The 19331-nt window shown below is 43.7% G+C and overlaps 1 protein-coding gene across 2 annotated transcripts in view; it reads right to left on the minus strand.

The window, feature by feature from the left end:
* Positions 1-4683: 4683 nt before the first annotated feature.
* The window catches only part of LOC115461323 (fatty acid-binding protein 1, liver-like), a 53472-nt gene continuing 38824 nt past the window's right edge, over positions 4684-19331 (minus strand). The window contains exons 2-4 of one of the 2 annotated variants that reach the window (XM_030191041.1): positions 18586-18758; positions 8623-8715; positions 4684-4809 (exon numbers count right to left, since the gene is read on the minus strand). In XM_030191041.1, the coding sequence (XP_030046901.1) occupies positions 4759-4809; positions 8623-8715; positions 18586-18758 (317 nt within the window). In that variant the 3' untranslated portion in view covers positions 4684-4758. Of the gene's footprint in view, positions 4810-8622; positions 8716-18194; positions 18456-18542; positions 18759-19331 lie in introns of those variants that run through there. The other variant, XM_030191042.1, reaches the window with a different exon arrangement.

The following is a 19331-nucleotide window of genomic DNA, read 5'->3' on the forward strand; positions in this document are numbered from 1 at the left end:
CCAAGACCTTCCCGAGCATCCCTGGGTCTTATCTAGGGGTAAACCCTGGTGGTCTAGATGTAGAAAGCAGGAGTGGCTCAGCTCTACTGCTGCTCCAGGTGCAAAATGGCATTGAAGACCCCAGAGGTAGTCTTGTAGTATTACTGCTAGGGCTCAGCCTTTGGCAGCATTTTGCCCAGGAGCCAAATGTTGTTCCTGTCACTTACCTCTGAACCACCAGACATTACCACTAGGGAGGTCCGGGGGGAGGGGGGGAGAGTCAAGGTTGGGAGGAGGGTCAGGTTGGTGTGAGAATGAAGGGCTCTGCGAAGGTATCAGGGCTAAGATTTGTTTACAGGTGGCAGGGGCTTCTTGGGGGGATTGGATTGGGGAGCTTCTTGATGGAATCTTTTAGAGGAGGGGATCAGATGGCTAGATTGGTTTGGGGGGAGTCTTGAGAACATATCAGATCAGGGAAGGCATGCTGCTACAGCACTACTGTTTTATTTATTGGGTCAGCACCGTGCTATAGGCTAATTGACCAAAACAACTATATCATTTAATGTGACAAATGTGTGGCCTAAACTCCATATCACATTATATAAGGTACCATACACTGACTGTGACCCCTGAAACAGGCAAGTATGTCGAAAAAAAGGGCCCATGTTGGATATTAGGACATGGCCATTAAAAGAAAAAAAAAATTAGAAAACTTTATTTTACTGCTGCAGTAAAAATGGCTCAGCATGCAGAGAAAAGCCACTTAAGTGTGTGCTAAAGCCACTTTCTACTGCAGCTTAGTAAAAGGACCTCTACATGATCTGCTGAAATGTTGTTTTTTTTTTTAATAAAATTGGCCTCCCCATATCTATGTGAAAGAACTCCCACAATGCAAATTTTCAGGTACTTTTACCCACTGTAGAGGGTGATGTTGCTGGAGATGGGGTTTAAAACTGCCCTCTTATTTTTCAAATGATGGCATTTTCAAAAGTAGGCATTTACTTGTCCTCCAAAAATGTGTTTCCACAAAATAGCCAGTGTAATTGTGTGCAGGTATCTTTCTAGGGATAATTTTCAGACCGAAAGTACATACATATATTTACTTTGACAATCTGTAGTGAAAAGTACATTTGTAATTTTCACCCATGTGGAAAAATTCTAAAAGTACCCGCTAGAAGACTAACCACATTGCTGTGTTGCATGAGTTCATTCTAACAAGAAGAAACTGATAGGTTCAGTTGCAAATCTAGTAAATCCACTCCTCATCCCAAGTACAAAAGTTGCTAGACAGCCTTGACAAATCAGGGTGTGGAACCTGGAGTATTTGCATAAACTTCTGAATAAACACCTAATCATACCTGATTAACAAACAATAAGTGTTGCCTGTTCTCTGCAATAAGGATTCCAAAGCTTGACATAATGCTAAACAATGTATATAACATAATACATTTTGTTCTATTGCTTGGCAAATATAATTAAATTTGAAGAAATAAAAAGCATGTTTGTCTTCAGTGGATTCTGTTCACAGGAGCTAATGAAATCTGAGTCACGTTATAGTTCCAGATACTTACATTGATGAGTGTGTCTCCAGATATTTCAGTAACAGACTTGACTGATTTCAGATTTGCAACCAGTTTGTTGTTGCCTTCCATATGGACTGTCGTCTAATAGCAAGAAGAAGAATAAAAAAGGATAGACACTATCTCCCTTATTCTATAAAAAGCGCTAAAAAATGTGTGTGCAAATTTGGACACATGCCCAATTTGTGTGTGCTTTTTAATTGAAAAATGATCTAATTAGTGCCAATAATTGGCTTTTGAATAATTATTGGCACTACTGAGATTCAATTAACATGTACAGAGTAAATTTATGCATGGGATCAGCACCTAAATTTTACGTGCGAGTCAGAAAAGGGGGCGTGAATATGGGAGGACCATGGGTGGACCAGGGCAGATCAAGGGTGTAACTTTTAGTTATACGCGCAATTATAGAATAATGGGGCTCTGCTACTAAATATAGGCAGGAGCATTTGTACCACATTTTCATTGGTGCAAATGGCTGCACCTAAATGTAGGCATGATCCCTGAGCTTAAGCGCTATTCTATAAACTGTGCCTAGCTTTGCCTTTTTATACGTGAATCATTTGTTTACTCTTTCTAAAAATACTAGAACTAGGGGGCATGCAATGAAACTACAAAGTAGTACATTTTATACGAATTGGAGAAACGTTTTCTTCACTCAATGTGTAATTGAACTCTGGAATTCGTTGCCAGAGAATCTGGTAAAGGCAGTTAGCTTAGCGGAGTTTAAAAAGGGTCTGGACAGCTTCCTAAAGGAAAAGTCCATAGACCATTATTAAATTGACTTGGGAAAAATCCACTGCTTATTTATTTATTTATTGCATTTGTATCCCAATTTTCCCACCTATTTACAGGCTCAATGTGGCTTACGTGGTAACCATGATGACGATCGCCAGTTCCGGTATTGCAGATACAGAGTGACAATGTAGAAGGTTCGTGTAGGATAAACACACCAGGGAATAAGGAGGAAGAGTTGAGTTGTGATCAATTCTGGGATAAGCAGCATAAAATGTATTGAGCTTTTTTGGGATCTTGCCAGGTATTTGTGACCTGGATTGGCCACTGATGGAAACAGAATGCTGGGCTTGATGGACCTTTGCTCTCCCAGTGTGGCAATACTTATGTACTTATGTATACTACTGTTTCCTACTTTGTGCATCAGTTCCACACATGCATGGTCTTTTTAAAGTTATGTATGTTTTCTTGCATGCTATTTTTAAAATTATTTTATGTCCCACCATTCCTCGATGTTTCCTTATTATCATTATATATTTTTTCCTCTTCTCACAGACCTCCTTGCTTTTTTCACCAGTCATTTTTTGACATATCATTAACAAGGTCAGTACTACCTTTCTTTCCAGTGTTTTGATACCTATATACATGTCTAATACTCACGTACTTCATAGAATGTTCTTTAGTCCATTGTGTTTTCAACTTACTATCTCTGGAATGTTTCAGGCATACTTGTAATACAAAATATGTATTTATTTCTCATGTTTTTTTGCACACTTTTTTTTAAATATAACATGATATTATGTAAGATATGTATATACCAATTGTGACGAACTTCAAATGTAATTTTTAGTTTATATATTTCCTTTTGGATGCTCATAAATATACATGTCCTATCAATGTTTTATATTGTTTTTCTCTATTGTAGACTCCTGAAGCAGGTACACTACATGCTGAAACATGGTGCCGCGACGAGTCTTGAGTTTTGATATTATCTTTTAATGTACATTATGATTTTTAGTAAATTTCACTGCATTGATCTTTATACAGTTCAAATGAAATCATAATTGCTTCAAGATGATCACAGCAATAGTTCATTACTGGGTTAACACATGTGCATAACCCTCATGCCTGTCCCGCAGTCTAATTGAACCCTGAGCAGATTTCGCTCTCCTGATGTACTTCAATACCATCCGGGCTAGGCTCAATGTAACTGTCTTTTCCCTTCAGGCTGCCACCCTGAGGGTCTTGCCTCAGTCAGGGGTAGATCACACTCCAACCGAGCCCCAAACTGACCAGTTTGTAGCTCCTCAAATGGCCCATGCAATGTAACAGCTCACAGTCTATAACTTTAATCTGTCGGTTACAGCACTGCAGGACCCCCATTAATTGCACTAGGTCACCTGGCAGGGGGTTATCAGTAACACAGAACTCCAGCAACCCAGAGCCTAGTTACTCTCTGTCAAGAGGCAGAACCAGAGACAAATCTTTCCTTTTTATAACCTTTGAGCTCCTTCAGTCATTCCCTTAATGACCTGCTACCAGGGGCTCACTCTATCATGATGCTTAAACAACCATGGGTTACATGAGCTCAGTTTTGGAGACTGTTTTACACTGGAATATAAGCTTATTTTGGTGTGGATGAACTGTGCTGCTTACTCTGGCCCTGTCTGTTAGGCCCTAGCCTATTCTCTACCTGCAACACACCTGTTTTTGGTTTTGGTTTTGTATTTGTTTGAGAAGACTGCTGTCTTCTAAGTGAAGCCTTATTATTTGTTCTGTCCTAACTGCAATGATCTAAAAGATTAAAGTGATTTTTCTTGGACAAGGCAGTGTTAAACTACCTGCTGAACCTCTACCTGTGTTTTACTTGAGTTTTTGCACTGCACATTGCTGACTCCTGGATATTTTCCTCTGACCATCTGGCTGACCACACAGGGCGTGTGAAGATGTGGCAGTGGTGGGATTCTAGCACCACACGCTGGAGGAGAGTGTTAGGAACAAAGTCAGTCCCCTTGTTCTTCACTGACCGACTTTGTTCCTAACGCGCTGAGCAATTACTTCTTAAAGTGCATGGGAGGAAGCTTTGCTGCTGCACATAGAATCTATTCCATGTTAGAACACATTTGATCCCTGACACAGGCACTATGCGCCAAATCATTGCCCATGTCAGGTCATCAATGGAAGATTGATTTTCGAGTTAAATAATTAAAGGAATTGTGTCCCAATTTTGAAGGCTCTTTGTGCTTATTTTTGTTGCTTCTCTGAAGCAGAACATCATTTTTCTTATGTATATGACCTAAATTCTTATTTTTTTTTAAAGATAAACATAATAGTGGCAGTGTTCATACCTATATCAATAAAAAAGAGAATAATCCAGAAAATGAGAGAATTTTTCTTTTTATATAAATTGTATTTTATTGCACACATTTTACATGGTAAAAGATATGGGAGTCCACAAACACATCTAAATCCTCTTGCTGACCCTCTTGCAGGTGATGTCTCCGACTGTCATTGTCTAAAAACGGAAGGGTAGACATTTATTCATTTTATTACTGTACACTGCCATTAGATGTCAAATGTTTACAGAAATCCTCCCTATACACCCAGAGGTCTATATTGGTTAATGCATAGTTTGAAACTTCTAAGCTAGACTTTTAAAATCATATATAGATACATATACAGATATATAGAGAAAGAGTGTGAGAGAGATTTAGCAATGTTTATATAGCTCTGATGAATATTTTTATGTATTTACTAAGATGCGGCAAGTGTTAGCGCATGTTTAAAAGGGATTACCATGGAATGCACTCGGGTACCCTGTGGTAAATTCGCAATTGGCATGTGCTACCTATATACTAGAAATATTTTTTTGCACAGGGGGTATGCCTGGTGTCACATCCACGTTACCAAGCACTGATTAGTGGAGGATTACTGCATGAGCTCTTACCTGCGGCTCCTGTGGCATGGGGGCCCAGGGCAACTGCCCTCGTTACCCACCTAACGATGGTCCTACTCTCTGCTTTGTAAAATTGGGATTTAGACCTCTACACAATATAAACATCTAAATGCCAGTTTATGCATATGTAAAACACAAGCAGTGCTTCGATATAATTTAGCAGCTGAATATTTCTGGTTACATGTATAAGTTCTAGAGGTTATTTTATCATGCTTTCGAGGCCGTAACGGACTTGTTTTGTATCACCGCAAGTTGCGTTAAGCTTTTTGCATAGTAATGAGATGCAAAATATGCATGTTTTGCATCTCATTACTCACTAACCCACAGCGACTTAAACAATGCCATGATGTTTTTAGAAAAACAGAGTTAGGACTGTTTAAGTCAAATTAAGGGTCAATTAAAGTGACTTAAAACCCTTAATGATTTACAGTATATGTCCAAAATTATCCATTCAGACCCTAAGGATTTTGGCTGCTTATCTGCTTTTAACTATCGACCTCTCAGCATTTTCAGCTAAGTTTTCAAACATTTCTTTTGCTATCTTTTCACCCAGCATTTCTCTCTTCCTCTTTTCCCACTGCTGTTCATGATCCCAGGACAAACTCTCACATGAAAATATCAAAACTAAGTAGTTTTCACTCGTGCGAAAAAGCATTTGCTTAACTTTACACTTCTTGTCTCTAATAAAAAAGAAAAGATCTAAAATAAAAAGGTCTAAAATAAGACACATCCAAAAAAAAATGCTTAAGGCCCAATTCTATAAATGGCGCCTAAAATTAACGTGCGCTAGACAATTACACCTAAGCGTATTCTAAATACCGCAAATAAATTTATGTGCGGTATTTAGAATACACTTAGGCGTAGTTCTTGTGACTGAATCTACATGTGTCCATTTACGCCAACGAAAAGCCAGTGTAAATCCCTGTGCGTAGATTTACACGCACTGGCCCATATTTTATAACAATGCGTGTAGATTTTGGAATGCCCATTTCCACGCCCCTAAGAATGCCTCTTTTTGCTTGTACGCATTAGAATTTAGGCGCAGTACATTACATAATATGCTTAGCAATGTACGCGCGTAAATTCAAAATTTTGCCAATTAGTGCTCGTTATTGCTTGTTAAGAGCTGTTAACAATGCTAAACACCTTTATATTAAAACAATTAATCTACGTGCGTAGTTATAAAATATGCCTAGACTTACACATGGAATCGCGCATAACTCTAGGCGTGCTATATAGAATCCAGGAGTTAGTGCTACTCTATAAACCACACCTAAAGTTAGCACATAGGGCCAGGGAACACACCTGTTTAGGCATTGCCACTTACACCAATGAAAACCTGGTGTAAATATCCACAGCGAAATGTAGGCACATTCCACCAAATTCTACAACCACGTTCATAAATTTCAGGAACGCCCCCAACACGTCCACACCCCTTCAATGGCCATGCCCCCCTTTCAGCTACATGTGTTAGAATTTATGTGCTATCTATGCCTAAAAAGATGTACATGTAAATTCCAATTATTGCCAATTATCATCACTGATTGGCTAGTTAGTTAAGTTGTGCGCTGAACTCCCCGGCATGCCCTTGACCCACCCAGGCCCTTCCCACATTCAGGCCCCTTAGACGTTGTGCACTTTATCTTCTAAAATAGTGATTAAGGGCAGCTGAGCACAAAACTGCAAATTGGTGCTAATTAGTACTAATTAACAGCCAATTAAGTTACATCTGTAACTGACCTTGTTCTATAAATTACGCATGTGAGTGCTAAGTGTAAATACAGGCATGCACATTTCTAGAATTAGAGGTATGATGTCCTGTGCATCTTTCCATGGTTCTGCTTCAGCTCCATGCACTCACAGTTAATTTGCAGAATGACAGTCACTGATGTTGCACTGCTATTGCAAAATGAGTTTGGTAAGACTGATACTATACACTAAAAGATCAGTGCTGAATACAGGAAATTAACTGTGCTGGTCTGAATCCAAACTACTGTAACTGAATCTGTGTTTCAAAAACAGTTAATTATTTGAAATTATATATACACATAAACAGAATGTATATGGTTAATATTAACATGAAAAGAATTGCCTCCTATCGCCTACGTCTCTTTTACTTTCACAGACACATTGCTTAAGACCATTTTTTGTAAATCATAATGTATGATTTGATTAACAGTCCTTACATTTCTACGTATGAATTTACCATACTGATCAGTGGCGTTCCTTGCCTTGATGGCACCCGGGGCGGAGTGCCGATGCGCCCCCCCCCCCCCCCCGGGTGCAGCGCCCCCCCCTAAATTACACCTTCCCCCCCCCTCCGGCGAAATGACACCCCCCCATGTGCACGCCGCTGGGGGGGGGGTGCCGTGGCGCGCGCCTGCTCTGAGTTCGCTAAACTTCTTTGTTCGTTCGCTACAGCTCCCTCTACCCCGGAACAGGAAGTAACCTGTTCCGGGGCAGAGGGAGCTGCAGCGAACAAGCAAAGAAGTTTAGCGAACTCGGAGCAGGCGCGCGCCGCGGCACCCCCCCCCAGCGGCGTGCACCCGGGGCAGACCGCCCCCACCGCTCCCCCCTTGGTACGCCACTGCCCCTGATACAGGTAGCCTCTGAAATTTGGCTATGTCAGGTCATTGGTTTCATTTTGGTTTGCCTCTAATAAATGTCTGCTTTGTGAACATGAGGTTGATGTTGCTGGGGGTGGGATTTAAAACTGCACTCCTATTTTTCAAATGAAGGCATTTTCAAATGTAGGTATATATTTGTCCTCCAAAAATGTGTTTGCACAAGATAGCCAGTGTAATTGTGTGCAGGTATCTTTCTAGGGATAATTTTCAGAGTGAAAGTACATACACATGTTTACTTTGACAATCTGCAGTGAAAAGTACATTTGTAATTTTCACCCATGTGGGAAAATTCTAAAAGTACCCTCTAGAAGACTAGCCACATAGTCCTGTTGCATGAATTCATTTTAACAAGAAGAAACTGATAGGTACAGTTGCAAATCTAGTTCAGGTAATTCCACTCCTCATCCCAAGTACAAACGTTGCTAGACAGCCTTGACAATGCAGGGCGTGGAACCTGGAGTATTTGCATAAACTTCTGAATAAACATCTAATCACACTTGATTAAAATAAATCCTAATAATAAATAAATAAGAAACAATAAATGTTGCCTGTTCTCTGCAATAAGAGTTCCAAAGCTTGACCTTATGCTAAACAATGTATGAAACATAATACATTTTGTTTTATTGCTTGGCAAATATAATTAACTTAATTAAATTTGAAGAAATAAAAAGTATGTTTGTCTTCAGTGGATTCTGCTCACAGGAGCTAATGAAATCTGAGTCACGTTATAGTTCCAGATACTTACACTGGTGAGTGTGTCTCCAGATATTTCAGTAACAGACTTGACTGATTTCAGATTTGCAACCAGTTTGTTGTCGCCTTCCATATTGACTGTAGTCTAATAGCAAGAAGAAGACAAAAAAAAAAAGGAAGGATGGACACTATAGGGATAATTCCATAGCATAGGAGCTAACATTTATGTACTGATTACATGCATAAATGTTTAGACTAAAGACATTTACATGTGTATGCGTGTTACTGCCTAAATTCCACCAAAGCTCTATTCTGTGTATATCCGTGTGACTTACCATGAATTTGCAAGGGGAGTGTACAAATGGGTGAGCATGGGAAGGACTAAAATGTGCGTAATACTATAATTTATGTGTCTTTCTCCAGTATTTCATCAGCTTGATGGCTGGCATAAGTGCTCCCGTTTAACTTTTAAGCATGGATTTAACCATGTAAGACAGCATTCTACAAGTACAGTAGGTGCTGACATTCCTTTATACAGCAGGATCCTATCAGGTACCCAGGTACAGAACTGCTCTACATGGGCTAGATTTATTAAACAGTACTAACATGCACTACTTAATGCTGGGCCCTTTCTGTCCAATGGGACCTACTTATTAATAACGTGCATTAAGGGTATATTTAGCACGCTTCAGAAATTCTAGACCTATGTACTAACTAATGCATGCCCTAATTCAAAAACAGCCTTTTATTAATAATGCAGTAAAGGAATCAGATTCACTGTAGCTTGAAGCTTTTCGTTTATTTTTTAGAGAGTTCCTTTTTGATTTCTGTTTCAAGCGTCTGATAGTAATTTGTGCACTCCTACCTTCAGTTTGAATTTAACTAAATATCAGTCATCATGTTTTGACAATACGTTTCCCAACCTTTCAAGCTCAACGTATGTCTATAGTCTAAATTCCACCTATGCACTATTCTATATATACCTCTGTTAACTTAAATAGAAATGCATTTGACAGATGGGAGTGCACATGGTAGAGCATGAGGAAGAGGTGCACATTTATGCACATAACTTATAGAATACAATAACTTATGCATATATCTCTAGCATTTAGGGGCGCAAACTTAAGCAAGCCTAACCACATAAATGCATATATACCTACTTAAGCTTGTGTTCTATAAAGGGAAGTAGGTGTCTACTTTCCTTGGTAGAATAGGCACCACAAAGATGTGGAGGGGCATTTTTGATAAGATGTCTATGTTGGGACTTTGGATGATTTGTGCTAAACGTCCCAAATCCAAATAGGAAATATAGCCATTTTTGAAAACAGTAAAACATTTGTTGTTTTTTTTAAATGGCCAGGCAAGATAATTTTGTGCTCTGTGCATTTATTTTTTTGGTCCATTTTCAAAAAAAAAAAAAAAGGTCCAAGAGCAAAACGCACAAAATCAATCCATTGGGATGTAGGAGGAGCCAGTAATCTTAGGAGACTGGTCACATAGACATCCCAGGAAAGCAGTGGGGCACCATATAAAAAGTTCCCAGGTACACATCTCACCATTAGACCCTTTTCTTGTCTGCTGAGCTCTCTAAAACACACTGTCCCCAACTGTACACCACTACAATAGTGAAGGGGGCACCGATATGTGGATACAGTAGGTTTCTGATGAGTTTTGGAAGAATCACAGTTTCTACTACAAATGTGACAGGTACAATAAGATATGGGCCTAGGTCCCCTTCTCTTCAGTGTGTACTACACCAACCACTACACTATTCCATGGACCTGCATGCTGCTCTAATGGACCAGGTTATAACATCTGAGGCTGTCATAGGCTTTTAAGTACTATTTTTATTCACACTTTTGGAGAGTGGGAGAGGATCAATGACCAATGAGAGAGGTGGGAGGGGGGGGGTCACCCCTGATTCCCTCCAGTGGTCATCTGGTCATTTAGGGCACCTTTTTGTGCCTTATTCATTCTAAAAACAGGTCTAAATCAAAATGTTGAAGTTGTAGCCCTAGACGTTTTCATTTTGTTTCATTATGGCTATAAAACATCCAAGGAACGCCCTAAGCCTGCCTCAAAATGCCCCAGACACACCCCCTTGTGATTTGGATGTACTGCAGATGAATTGCATAGATAAACATCTATTGAGAGGAAAATTACTTCAGATACCTGGTGCTATTTCTCTCAATCGCTGAAAAGCACCGCTCCGCTCCGCCGCTGGTTACCAAAATTCCAGTGTGGCTACTGGCGGGCGTCCTCATAAGTCAAAAAACCTGGCCCAGTGAAGATAAGTGCTAATTCTTATATATAAAGAAAGTATATTTGGATAAAGTGATTTAGAATTAGCATCAGAGAGAGGTTTTTTGACTTATGAGGACACCCGCCAGTAGCCGCACTGGAATTTTGGTAACCAGCGACGGAGCGGAGCGGTGCTTTTCAGCAATTGAGAGAAATAGCACCGGGTATCTGAAGTCATTTTCCTCTTAGTGAATGACTGTGTGTAACATTGAAGTTTGCTAGTAGTATAATAGAATATTGAATTCGAAAGCATACACTGGACTGATTAAATAGATAAACCTCTGCAAAATAGGTTTCAAAAATACCGATTTGAACGTTTTAAGAAGAAATCAATCCAAATACTACTTTATAACAATTTTTGGCCATTTTTCTCTTGCAAGAATGAATTACCTTCAATGTGTATATTGCACAAAGCAGGGACTTGCCATCCACATACATCTTACAAATGTCCCACTCAATTTAAAATAGACGTGAAGACATTTCTTTTCACTGATGCTTTTCTGCTTATACTCCCATTTGTTCTTATAATTCTCTGTTGACTAATGGAAGGCATTAGAGCGTCCCTTTTGTAGATACCTTTTCTCATCTCTTTACTCATTGCAGTTCTACCCCTTGGCCCTCACTGTCTGTCTGTGTGAATTATATTTCTTTTGTTATTAATAGAATGTAAGCCGCCTAGATGGTTCATCCGTATGGCAGGCTACAAATTAATTAATAACCTTGAAAGTAAGACAACAAGGCAGACCTTGTAAAAACGTTTAATATATACACAGCATTTTTATGAGAGTTTGATCCCAGAATGTTGCTTGCTATGTTTTAACAGTTGCACCAGCCAAGCTGATTTTGGAATTTTACATCACCTGGTGAAATACTGCCCCTGCTTCCTCTCATGAGGGGAAGCAGGGCAGGCAATACACAGAGGACAGCGTTGGAGAAAGGCTTCAGCTGGCGGGGGTTGGGGACCCCCGCCAGCCAAGGTATATGGGGATGCTGCGGGGCATGGGTGGTGGCAGGAAGGTGGCCCAAATTGTGCTACCCCCACTTTGGGCTCCGGATCCCCCAAACGTTGAGCTCTGACTACACCCCTGCTCCTCACTGCACGTTTTACTTCAATATAGAGTTTATAGACTGTCCTCCCACAAATAAAGCGAGGTTACTTACCTGTAGCAGGTATTTTCCGAGGACAGCAGGCTGATTGTTCTCACTGATGGGTGACGTCCCACGGCAGCCCCAGATTCGGAAGAAATCTTCCTAGCAACAGCAATTGCTAGAGCCTTTGAGCGCAAGGGCGCACGCACCGCGCATGCGAGACCGTCTTCCTGCCCGTCGCGCGAGAACCCCACTTCAGTCAACTTGAAAAGCAGGACAAGGGTTGGTTAGAACAATCAGCCTGCTGTCCTCGAAGAATACCTGCTACAGGTAAGTAACCTCACTTTCTCCGAGGACAAGCAGGCTGCTTGCTCTCACGACTGGGGTATCCCTAGCCCCCACGCTCACTCAAAACAACAAACAGGGTCAATTGGGCCTCGCAATGGCGAGGACATAACTGAGATTGACCTAAAAATCAGAAACTAACTGAGAGTGCAGCCTGGAACAGAATAAAATTGGGCCTAGGGGGGTGGAGTTGGATTCTAAACCCCAAACAGATTCTGCAGCACCGACTGCCCAAACCGACTGTCGTGTCGGGTATCCTGCTGGAGGCAGTAATGAGATGTGAATGTGTGGACTGAAGACCACGTCGCAGCCTTGCAAATCTCTTCAATAGTGGCTGACTTCAAGTGGGCCACTGACACCGCCATGGCTCTAACACTATGAGCCGTAATATAACCCTCAAGAGTCAGCCCAGCCTGGGCATAAGTGAAGGAAATGCAATCTGCTAGCCAATTAGAAATGGTGCGTTTCCCGACAGCCACTCCCCTTCTGTTGGGATCGAAAGAAACAAACATTTGGGCGGACTGTCTGAAGGGGCTTGTCCGTTCCACATAGAAGGCCAATGCTCGCTTGCAGTCCAATGTGTGCAACTGACGTTCAGCAGGGCAGGTATGAGGACGGGGAAAAAATGTTGGCAAGACAATTGACTGGTTCAGCTGGAACTCCGACACCACCTTCGGCAGGAGCTTAGGGTGAGTGAGGAAGACTACTCTGTTATGATGGAATTTGGTATAGGGAGCATGGGCTACCAGGGCTTGAAGCTCACTGACTCTACAAGCTGAAGTAACAGCCACCAAGAAAATGACCTTCCAGGTCAAGTACTTCAGATGCAGGAATTCAGTGGCTCAAAAGAAGGTTTCATCAGCTGGGTGAGGACGACGTTGAGATCCCATGACACTGTAGGAGGCTTGACAGGGGGCTTTGACAAAAGCAAACCTCTCATGAAGCGAACAACTAAAGGCTATCCCGAGATAGGCTTACCTTCCACATGAAAATGATAAGCACTAATTGCACTAAGATGAACCCTTACTGAGTTGGTCTTAAGACCAGACTCTGACAAGTGTAGAAGGTATTCAAGCAGGGTCTGTGTAGGACAAGAGCGAGGATCTAGGGCCTTGCTGTCACACCAGATGGCAAACCTCTTCCATTTAAAAGAGTAACACCTCTTCGTGGAATCTTTTCTGGATGCAAGCAAGACTCGGGAGACATCCTCAGAAAGACCCAAGGAGGTGAAGTCTACGCTCTCAACATCCAGGCCGTGAGAGCCAGAGACTGGAGGTTGGGATGCAGAAGTGCCCCCTCGTTCTGAGTAATGAGGGTCGGAAAACACTCCAATCTCCACGGTTCTTCGGAGGACAATTCCAGAAGAAGAGGGAACCAAATCTGATGCGGCCAGAAGGGAGCGATCAGAATCATGGTTTTGCGATCTTGCTTGAGTTTCAGCAAAGTCTTCCCCACCAAAGGTATGGGAGGATATGCATACAGGAGGCCCTTCCCCCAATAGAGGAGAAAGGCATCTGACGCTAGTCTGCCGTAAGCCTGAAGTCTGGAACAGAACTGAGGGACCTTGTGATTGATCTGAGTGGCAAAGAGATCCACCAAGGGGGTTCCCCACGTTTGGAAGATCTGCCGTGCCACTCTCAAATTGAGACACCACTCGTGAGGTTGCATTATCCTGCTCAATCTGACGGCCAGACTGTTGTTTACGCCTGCCAGATATGTGGCTTGGAGAAACATGCCCTGACTGCGAGCCCAAAGCCACATCTGAACGGCTTCCGGACACAGGGGGCGAGATCCGGTGCCCCCCTGCTTGTTGATATAGTATATGGCAACCTGATTGTCTGTCTGAATTTGGATAATTTGATTGGACAGCCGATCTCTGAAAGCCTTTAGAGCGTTCCAGATCGCTCGCAACTCCAGGAGATTGATCTGAAAACCGGTTTCCTGAAGGGACCAACTTCCTTGGGTGTGAAGCCCATCAACATGAGCTCCCCACCCCAGAAGAGACGCATCCGTCGTCAGCACTTTTTGTGGCTGAGGAATTTGAAAGGGACGTCCCAAGGTCAAATTGGATCGAATTGTCCACCAATGCAGGGATTTGAGAAAACTCGTGGACAGGTGGATTGCGTCCTCTAGATCCCCAGCAGCTTGGTACCACTGGGAAGCTAGGGTCCATTGAGCTGATCTCATGTGAAGACGGAACAAAAAAAACAGCACCACGGGCCTTTAAAAATGGAACACAGTTCTTTAATGAATGAGCCTTGACAAAAAGACCCGACACGGGCCGTTTTCGGTGACTAGTCACGAGTGAGGGATGGCCTTTAAAAATTGGGATCCAAGCCAATCATGTGAAGACAGGCCATGGGAGTCACATGAACTGTGGAGGCCATGTGGCCGAGTAATCTCAACATCTGCCGAGCTGTGATCTGCTGAGACGCTCGGACCCTAGAAGCAAGAGACAGAAGATTGTCTGCCCTCGCCTCGGGGAGATAGGCATGAGCAGTCTTGGAATCCAGCAGAGCTCCTATGAATTCTAGTTGTTGAACTGGAAGAAGGTGGGACTTTGGGTAATTTATGACAAACCCTAGTAGCTCCAGGAGTTGAATAGTCATCTGCATGGACTGCAGGACTCCTGCCTCCGAGGTGCTCTTCACCAGCCAATCGTCGAGATAAGGGAACACATGCACTCCCAGTCTGCGCAGGGACGCCGCTACGACTGCCAGGCATTGAGACCAAAGGGTAGCACACAATACAGAAAATGCCGTGTTCCCAGACGGAATCGAAGATACTGCCTGTGAGCTGACAGTATCAGAATGTGGGTATAAGCATCCTTTAAGTCCAGAGAGCATAGCCAATCGTTTTCCTGAATCATGGGAAGAAGGGTGCCCAGGGAAAGCATCCTTTTCTCGGACCAGATATTTGTTCAGGGCCTTTAGGTCTAGGATGGGACGCATCCCCCTGTTTTCTTTTCCACAAGGAAGTACCTGGAATAGAATCCCTGCCCTTCCTGCCCCGGTGGCATGGGCTCGACCGCATTGGTGCTGAGAAGGGCGGAGAGTTCCTCTGCAAGTACCTGCTTGTGCTGGAAGCTAAAAGACTGAGCTCCCGGTGGGCAATTTGGAGGTTTTGAGACCAAATTGAGGGAGTATCCTAGCCGGACTATTTGAAGAACCCACCGATCAGAGGTTACTAGAGGCCACCTTTGGTGAAAAAATTTTAGCCTCCCCCCAACCGGAAGATCGCCCGGCAAGGACACTTTTAACTCAGCTATGCTCGCCTGGAGCCAGTCAAAAGCCTGTCTCTTGCTTTTGCTGGGGAGCTGAAGGGGCCTATTGCGGCGCACGCTGTTGACGAGAACAAGCGTGCTGGGGTTTAGCCTGAGCAGGCTGTCAGGAAGATGGATTGTACCTACGCCTATTGTAAGCATAGGGAGCATTCCTCCTTCCCCCAGAAAAACGTCTACCAGTTGAGGTACATGCTGAAGGTGCCTGGTGGAAGAGTTTGTCGAAGGCAGTGTCCCACTAGTGGAGCTGCTCTACCACCTGTTCGACCTTCTCACCAAAAATATTATCCCCCTGGCAAGGAGCATCCGCAACTCGCTGCTGGACTCTATTATCCAGGTCAGAGGCATGCAGTCATGAGAGTCTGCACATCACTATACCTTGAGCAGCGGCCCTGGACACAACATCAAAAGTATCGTAAGCACCCCTGGACCGGAATTTACGCACACCTTCAGCTGCCTGACCACCTCCTGAAAAGGCTTGGCCTGCTCCGACGGGAGCTTGTCAACCAAGTCCGCCAACTGTCGCATATTGTTCCGCAAGTGGATGCTCATGTAGAGCTGGTAGGACTGAATCTTGGACATGAGCATAGCACAATGGTAGGCCTTCCGCCCAAACGAATCCAGAGTTCTAGACTCCCGCCCAGGAGGCACAGAGGCGTAATCTCTAGAACTCTTGGCCTTAAATCCACCACATCAGAGTCATGAGGTAATTGGGTTTTCATCAACTCTGGATCTCCGTGGATTCGATACTGAGATTCAATCTTTTTGGGAATGTGGGGATTAGTTAGTGGCTTCGCCAAGTTCGTCAACAATGTCTGTTTCAGGACATTATGAAGAGGAACAGTGGACGATTCCTTAGGTGGTGAAGGATAGTCCAGGACCTCGAACATCTCAGCCCTGGGCTCATCCTCAGTAACCACTGGGAAGGGAATGGCCGTACACATTTCCTGGACAAAGGAGGAGAAAGACAGACTCTCTGGGGAAGAAAGCTTTCCCTCTGGTGAAGAAGTGGGATCAGAAGGAAGACCACAGGACTCCTCATCCGAGAAAAACCTGGTGTCTTCCTTCGCCTCCCTTGAGGCCTCCCCCTCGGTATCGGACACAAGTTCTCTAACTTCAGTCCAAAGCCGGGCCCGTCTCGATGCCGAGGAACTATGTCCTCAATGGCGATGCCGAGAAGACTCCCGCGCCGCCAGCGACGTCAAGTCAACTCGGGTGGCAGCCAACGCCAGTGTCGCAAGCGGTACCTGCGTTGCAGACCGCACCACGGGCGGACAGCCAACCGCCGCATCCCTCAACGGTACTGACGGCACAAGCACCACTGGTACCGGAACAGATGGTCGCAGCAGTCCTTCCAGAATCCCCGGAAGAATGGCTCTGAGGCGCTCATGCTCATCCAGAGAGTCCGTCGAGAAAGGCTGAGGAGCCGGTCCAGGAGACGGAGGCAGAATCTGTCTGGGATAAGGAGGCAGTACCGGGCTGTCCGGAGACCGGCGCATCGACACCTCCTGAATGGAGGGTGAGCGGTCCTCCCGGCGTCGACGCTTCACGGGTGTCGAATCCTTCGGCACCCCGGAGCTCTTGGTACCGTGACGGGAAGGTGACTGATGATGATGCTTCTTCGCCTTCGCTCAAAGCACGCCACCGGTACCTTCTGGTACCGATGAGGACGTGGAATCCACACGCCTCCTCGGGGCCGGGTCCGAAAGAGGTCGGTCCCGGTGGGCCTGTACCACTGGAGTCCTCGAGGTGGGTGGAGACCCACTCGATGGCTCACTGGTGCCAGCGTCAGGTGATCTCTGGACAGCCATTACCTGCACTCCCGATGACGATACACTCTCCGGTGCCGACATCGATACCTGTCCCCGACGATCTCGGTACTGCTACCAACGTCGACGTCAAAGGACCGGGCACGATTGAAACAGGCGTTCCCACTGAGCCAATCTCAATGCTTGTGTCTGTTTCTTAAGAGTAAGACACAGAGTACAAGTGTCGGGGCGATGACCAGCCCCAAGACACTGAAGACACGAAGCGTGCAGCTCAGTGACTGAGATTGCCCGACTGCACCGCATGCACTTTTTGAAGCCGCTGGCGATCTTCGAGGACATGGACAGAAAAATTGCAGCGGCGAAGTCAAAATTCGCGACGGTGCCAGGAAAAGGGCACAAAAGGGATAGAACCCGTACGGGCGGCGAAACCGGCCGCACACGACGACGAAAGGAAACTTACGGGAACAAAACTAGGAAATAAAGGAAAACAAAACTTTTTTTTTTGAAAGCAAAGAAACGCGAGCGAACTCGCTCAAAAAAACAGAAAAAAACGGTGAAAGACGGCGAAAAGCGCTGTGAGGGCTCTTTCTGGGGCAGAGAACAACCGTAAACAGCTGTGCTAAGCCGTGGAAAAAAAAGAGACTGAAGCAAGATTCTCACGCGACAGGCGGGAAGACGGTCACGCATGCACGGTGCACGCACCCTCGCGCTCAAAGGATCTAGCAATTGCTGTTGCTAGGAAGATTTCTTCCGAATCTGGGGCTGCCGTCGGACGTCACCCATCAGTGAGAACAAGCAGCCTGCTTGTCCTCGGAGGAAATAATGTTACAATCTCTGTTACAATCCACTGCTCTTTAAGCCAGTGTTCCTAAACCAATTCTATACTTATCTGACTCCCTTTTAGAATGAAGTTTGAAGCCAATGCATTTGTTTTAAAGAGCCTGTGTTGTTTCTTCTGCATAGATATAAAAGCTTTACAGTAACATTAACAATGTTATTATAAATAAAAGAGATGGTGTGTTACAGCAGAATGTGACTGCTGTAACTAATACTATACAAGAATTACCTTTGTGTCCCAAGACTTCTGTTTGTTATTATTTATTTATTTATTGCATTTGTATCCCACATTTTCCCACCTTTTTGCGGGCTCAAAGTGGCTTACAATACATTATGAATAATGGAAATTACATTTTGTTCTCTTTTGCAGACTATTCTGAATAGGTTTTCCTACCTTGACCTTTTCTCCTGTCGGGATTTCCAGCTCTGTCTCTTTGCCGATGGTAAACTCATGCTTTATCACTTTGCTGCCAGTTGACATAGTAATCTTAAATGATTTGTCATTCTGCTCAATCTCACAGGTGGTTTTCAAGTCCTTTCCCTTCTGAATTATATCATTGGGCACGCCTGGTGATGAAAAAAGGAAGATGAAGACTGGCCGTCCACTGCCACGCTTGCCCCATTAACCTCTTCTCATCAGGATCTTGCAGTCCATGGTACAGCAGGAGTGTAAAAATCAGAGTAGCTGATTAAAGTTAGGCAACATGGACTGAACTGATGTCATGATGACCTGAAGTTTAAGTAGCGGCAGCATAATTGAAGACATACTAAGACTCTGTAGGTTGTCGTACTGTTCAAATGGCCAACAAAAAGAGACTGTCATGCATAAAGAGTTTGAAACTCCACAAGCACCTTGTGAAATCTGACCCATGTCTTTAGTCTTCTGGGCAAAACTAGCCCAAGACTGCCCCATTCTCAAACTGGTCTCACAATTGCTCATCTTTGCAACTGTTTCCTTGCTTATTTATTATTACTGGTTCATTACTGATTGATAAAGCTTCAGTGGCTGGCACAGCACAAGATAAAAGTCAATAATAATATAAAAGGTATCACTCACATGACATATTTAAAGCATTTTAAATAGTTTTTCTGTTCTGGCTGAAGACAGTAAAAAATACTGTAAAATGTTTGCTACTGTTT

Source organism: Microcaecilia unicolor, chromosome 2 (genome assembly GCF_901765095.1).
Source record: "Microcaecilia unicolor chromosome 2, aMicUni1.1, whole genome shotgun sequence".
NCBI lineage: Eukaryota > Metazoa > Chordata > Amphibia > Gymnophiona > Siphonopidae > Microcaecilia > Microcaecilia unicolor.